The following is a 6,000-nucleotide window of genomic DNA, read 5'->3' as shown; positions in this document are numbered from 1 at the left end:
TCATGGCCTCCTAAGCCCTCAAAAGCAGATTCCCAGGGTACTCTACCAAGTAGCTCCCTGAATAGCTGTTTGCTCTCTTGAAATCCAGGGTAGCAACTCTGCTGACTTTTTTCCTTTTTTTGTAGTTATACAGACAGCTCCAGAAATGCTCAACCTCTCCTTACTGGAAAGTATGTATTTTTAAAACACAAGCATAACTTATGGGACCAAGAATGTGACTGTATTCTTTTTATTTTATTTTGGGAGGATTTCTTTTTGCCAGATAAAATAGCTGCATTTTTCAAGGGCAGAGCTTGCCTAAGGACTCTGCATTTGTTGCATTATATTTACCTGAGGCCTAATGCACCTGAGCTTAAGATAAGTTTTCTTTTTGTGCAAGTAATGCTTTCTATAATTTCAAGCTGTTCCTCCAGTCTTGCGTACTTGTAAGGTTTCTACAACTTTATTGATTACTATATAAAAAGTAGAAATCCCTGCATAACAAATAAAGGTAGGATTGTTATTGATCCATTAGGCACCAGCTATTCCTGCTATTAAGAAAGCTTGCTCTACAGAAGCTCATCTCAGTTCTTAAAAATTCTTCATACTTTAGAAAAAACAAGTTTATCCTCTGGCACTCCTTAGTCCTGGATCTCCATTCTTCCCATGGAAATTTCCATAATGTTGTTAATTCTGTACAAATGGAGACAAAAGCTTAAATACAACTTTGGAAGTGCTCTATATTAAGACTATACTGTACAGGAACATCTTTTAACATGCCTCTGATATGCTAGCACAAAATGAGCTTTTTGATATATAAACTAATGTGGCATTCAAGTTTTCACCTCCATAACCTCAAGTAATACAAGCAAACTGCTTTCCTGTTAAATGTTTTCCATACATTATAGTATTGTATATAACTTTATACACAATCTAAAAGTTGCTTAAAAGGTAAAATGTTTTAAATAAGTTTCTCCAAAGTACTGAAAGTTAAAAATAACTACAAACCAGGATTTTTCTTCATAATTTTTAATACTTTTCACTTTTAAATACTGGTTTAAAATTTGTGATTGTAACATGGAAGAGCCAACTTTTTTAATTTTTTAAAACTTATCATTAGGATCATAAAGCTGTTATAGAACAAACAGTTACACTCTACACATTCAAGGTACTCAAAAATATGATTCATGTTTTGAGTCTGTAGATGAACAGTGGCAATTCAAATACAGAGTTATCTGTACAACTTGACAAAAATACAGGTGGACAATCTGATTAGTTTAAAGAGAATCTGCACAGCTTCAGATAAGCCAGCTCAGCCCAATTAAGTAAAAGGTAATTTTTTTTTTCCAAAGTGCATCACATTTTTCACAGATAAATTTGTCAAAATAAGATGTTCAGGTTCTCAGACAAGATAACAGTGACCATCTCTCATCCTCATTCCCAATACAAGTTCTACCAAGTCATTTCCTTCAGATCTAGTTCAGCAACATCCAAATTCTCCAGACACAGATATTCAGAGAACAATATCTGATGGAGAAGATATCTGTGTTCTCAGCCATTCAAATTGGTATAAATACTGTATACAGCTGTATAAATACTACAGATCCATTAACATGAAGAAGAGAACTCAGAGTGCACAGATATGTGGCAGTGACTGGAAAGAGGGATGGGCTCAAGAGACAGGGGAAATTTTATAAAACCATAAAAGGAAGATCCCTTCTGGAAGAAAAGACCTAATGGCTACTTGCACACGGACAATCTGAGAGACCAACAGAGAGCTGCCTTTTTTTATTTGTTTTTAAAGAGGTCAATTAATACCTATTTCTCAATCTTGCAACTCCTTCTGTATTCTTTAAGAAGCCTCTTACAACTCTGATTGGGCAGGGCTAGCTGTAGTGAAATACCAGTGCCTTTATCTAAAAGTAAAATATTCTTTACAAATAGTATCTGTAGTTTAATTTTATTTACAGAATAAATTGCAAAAGTACATCACATTTAGTGCAAATGCAACTAATGATATAAGATTTATATACTGCTTTGTAAACTTTCCATACCTTTGTAAAATAAAGCCATCCAATTAAATTAACAGTTACTTGCCTGTGTTCAACAATTACCAGAAATGGCAAATAAGGAGTTAAACTCTTTATATTTTGGACTTTTTTTTTTTTTTTTTTTACATTCCCATCAGTGGCTATGGTGGAATGAACCATTCCTTGGTTGACTGTAAAATGAAGAAGTACATTTAAGATTTTTTTTTTTAACATCACTATATAAAATGTTCACTAGTGATATAGTAAACGTGCAAATTTTCATCTTATTTGCCTTGCTAGCATTAACATATAGGCACTTTTCTACATATTCAAATTAACAGAATAACTCTGTAATAAGGCATATTCCATGCACACCATTAGAAAAAGGCAAATAAAAAGGGAAGAGTTATGGAGCATGAAATCTGCGTGCATGTGTAATCATGTGTTATGTATGATTTCATCTCTATAGATAAGATGAACAGATAAAGTAGTTTTTTCCAACACTGTGCAGATCACATTTAATCATTCACCAAATCTTCATTAAGTTACTCTCATTTATTTTCAGGAACCTACCATACTATATCAAATAAGACTTTCAGCTTTCTTTTGGGGAAGAAAAAAAAAAAAAATCTCTCTGAAACTTTTTTTTGATACACACAGGTCAGTGAAACACCCAGCAGTCTCTGAAGAGTTTCCAACTATAGGACATGGATAAAAGACCTCAAAGTCAGTACCAGTCTGCCAGAGTCCTCTCTTAATGAGCATCTCCAGAATCAAAGGCAGGCAAATATCTGACATTTAAATTCTCACAGCAACTAGAGGGAACTTTCCAATAAGAACTACACATCCTTATAGCTCTGATGGGTTTTTGATCAAGAGGCAAGTATCAGCGCAACTCATTTTCTACACAAACCTCATAGCATGGGCTTTATTAAGATGAGGAAAACATGTGCAGGATCTGAAAATAATGTACTCATTCTCATTCTAGGCTGGGAATGTTGTCCTATGTAGTCCAAATTACTTCAATAAATATTATAGTGTACCTTCTCACAGCTTCGGGAAAGCCCCAGATATCATGCAAGAAAGCAGTCCACATATACCATGGACAGATGACTTCTAGCTTTCGGGCAGTCTCTTGCCCTCTCATACAGAATCTTCCTAGAAATTTCTGGATCATGTTTAATAACAAAAATTCTGTAGCACATATTACATAACTAAAAAATACAATAGAAATATAAAGATATCTGGAAAAAAGAAAGCTTTTCACACTCTTACTCCTTCAGAGCCAAAGATCTTCATAAGAGTAAGACAACAGAAAAGGCAAAGTCATCAGGATATTGACAGCCCTCAATTATTAACTGACATTTTATGTAACAAGATGATTCATTACAGAAACAAGCAGCAATGAACTATGATTATACAAAGCAAAACAAAACCTGCCAATAAGTCACCTAGGCTTTACTGAACTCCCTCCCTCCCCCCCAAAATACCATATAGATTTTTGTGCATATAAAGCACATACAATATGCTATATGTGCATTTGTCTTTTGTGCTTTTTAGACATGCACAAAAACTGCACGAGTATCTTAGGAATGTTGACTGAAATTCTGCAAGTTGTTTAAAATTAAAGCAGTAACCCATGTTGGTGATTCAAAGTTGTACATGTTCTTCCTCTTCTAAAGTAAGTAAATAAAATAGCCATATATGTTATCAATATATCTGTTTATAATTACACTGATTCCGCAAGAAAATTTAGGAGAGAGCTAGTGTTAAATATTCAGCCTCATGGTGTCACAACACTTCTTTACTTCAGTATACAAAGCCTAGAACTTCAGCCATAAAAAGACTGTAGATCCTTCGTTCCAGCATGGAGTGCTCTATGCATGGTCACTTCAACATGGAATGCTCACCCAGTCTTGTTCTGATCACTGCAGGTAAGCAAAGACAAAATACAGTACTGAAAATTTTGAACACTAATAGGAAAACAAGAACTTGTTAAACCCTTTAAATAGTATCAGCACTGCTATTATCACATTTGAACTGTTGGCTCATGACAGCCATGTTTTAAATGGTTCACCTACACTAGTTCTCTAACAATATACAACTAAAAATGTGAATCATTACAGGGCTACCTGTTACAGAAAGATCGAATTACTAAGACTTTTGGAGTCTGACATAATAAATAGAACCTAAAAATAGAGGTAGCCTATGTCATGCATAGAAAAGTGATAAAAACTCATTTTCAGATCACGCTCTAATAGTCAAGCTACCAAATGCTACTTTGTAGCTGGAATTCGGTGGTTTGACACTACAGTTATACATAATTAAGTATACGGCAAGAGCCTACACTAACAAAAATTAAGCCAAGCCTTACTTAGCACAAAGGCTTACGTCTGACAGATTCAGACATCCCCAAAAGTGATCGAGAAATTCTTTTCTAATATCACATCATCATTTAAACATTAAAATAATTTTAGATTAGCCCAATGACCTATACCATTAAAATACATCCATTAACTTCAGAAAGCATCTATAAATCCCTTTCCTTTCTTAGGTTCATCAGAAAGACTAAAAATTTAAGTCACAGTCTTTTAAATACTCCAGTAATCGACACTGGTTTGTCAGAAAAGTTCCATTAATAAAAATCCTAGATTCTAAACTATTCTGTCAATATAAAAGAATACTTTGACCTTCATAATATTCTATCAGATATGCAATTATAACTAGAATTTAAGATATCAAAATCTCATGAGGCTCTAGAGAAACTTCAGTATGTATTCTTTTCAGAACAAGTGTAAAATGCCTATGATAGCTGAGAAAAAAAAACCTTCATCCTTTTATACTCCTACATAAATTAAACATGCATGCAAAAACTTGCAAGACGAACTAGTAAAAGTCTACAAAAAATAATGCTTGATAACTTGTGCAGCCCTTATTTTTCATGCTAATAATACACACAAATTACATGAATGTTTTAAAAAGTATATTGCATACATATATTAAAACTAAGCATTGAATTCATGCTAATTATAAGACATTTCTAGATTGCATACTTCTGTTTGGCCGTAAATATTTACAACAGTGAATCAAGAATAAAAAAAATGAATGTATACCTGCTAATACTAGAATAAAATAGGCTTTCCTGCTGTTTTCTCTTGCACGTATGATGTAAAACGCTTTAAGAATTTTGGATATTCTCGTTTTGCCACTGCCCGTAACACTGATGCTGGTGCCCATCCTCCTGGGTTCACTAGAAGTAGACAGGAAACCAGACACTGAAATACAGCAAATCTGCTAAAAGCTAGAAAAGAAAATTTAAGTTTGTATTCCTGCAACTCTTTCTGAAGTAACAGGAAAGAATAATCAGCAGAATTTATGCCCTTACAGCTTGTATTGCAGCACTTTCTACTCTTAATACTCTAATTCAGTCCAGTTCTGTGATGTCACTATTTAGAAAACATTAAACATGATGTGTTGTCTTTGAGGAATGCCCAAATGAAAGATGATATTCTTTAAGTACTTCCAAGAAACAACAGAAAAAGAGACTCAAGTTACTACTTATTTCAAAGAAAACAGAAGTCAGTCTTAACTTTTCAATAACTGCTGCATTTGCCTGCAAATTGCCACATAGCCAATGTCTTACAAATTATTTTTAAAGCACTTTAAATAAAATTTGAACTGATTCTAAAATATGCTTAAATTCACAGGTCAAGTACTTTGCTGAAAAAGCTGCCACTTCCCATATAATCACAGTTCAGAATTTGTCAATGAAAATGTATTTTTTAAATAATTGGGAAACTTCTAAACAGGAAACAAAGCAGCTTACCCCAGAGTTTAACATCATATAGTATTATTTGTGCAGGATTTAATACAAGTTGCATCACTCCTATATGGCAAAGATTTACTGAACCCATTTTTCAGACTTTGATTCTTTAGTAAGCCGTTTAATAGGTGGTCAAAAATAATAAGCAGGTGAGATACTCAAAGTGTT

At 33.6% G+C, this 6,000-nt stretch overlaps 1 protein-coding gene across 3 annotated transcripts in view; it reads right to left on the bottom strand.

The window, feature by feature from the left end:
* Nucleotides 1–3,712: 3,712 nt before the first annotated feature.
* Nucleotides 3,713–6,000, bottom strand: part of LOC143172057 (ceramide transfer protein-like) — a 91,757-nt gene continuing 89,469 nt past the window's right edge. For all 3 annotated transcript variants that reach the window (XM_076361289.1, XM_076361290.1, XM_076361291.1), the window contains 2 exons: nt 5,123–5,259; nt 3,713–3,937 (listed from right to left, as the gene is read on the bottom strand). In XM_076361289.1, the coding sequence (XP_076217404.1) occupies nt 5,132–5,259 (128 nt within the window). In that variant the 3' untranslated portion in view covers nt 3,713–3,937; nt 5,123–5,131. The remainder of the gene's footprint in view (nt 3,938–5,122; nt 5,260–6,000) is intronic.

The sequence above is a fragment of the Aptenodytes patagonicus genome, chromosome W (assembly GCF_965638725.1).
Source record: "Aptenodytes patagonicus chromosome W, bAptPat1.pri.cur, whole genome shotgun sequence".
Lineage (NCBI taxonomy): Eukaryota > Metazoa > Chordata > Aves > Sphenisciformes > Spheniscidae > Aptenodytes > Aptenodytes patagonicus.
The sequence above is the reverse complement of the archived record's forward strand: the minus strand, read 5'-3'. Positions and strand labels throughout refer to the sequence as shown.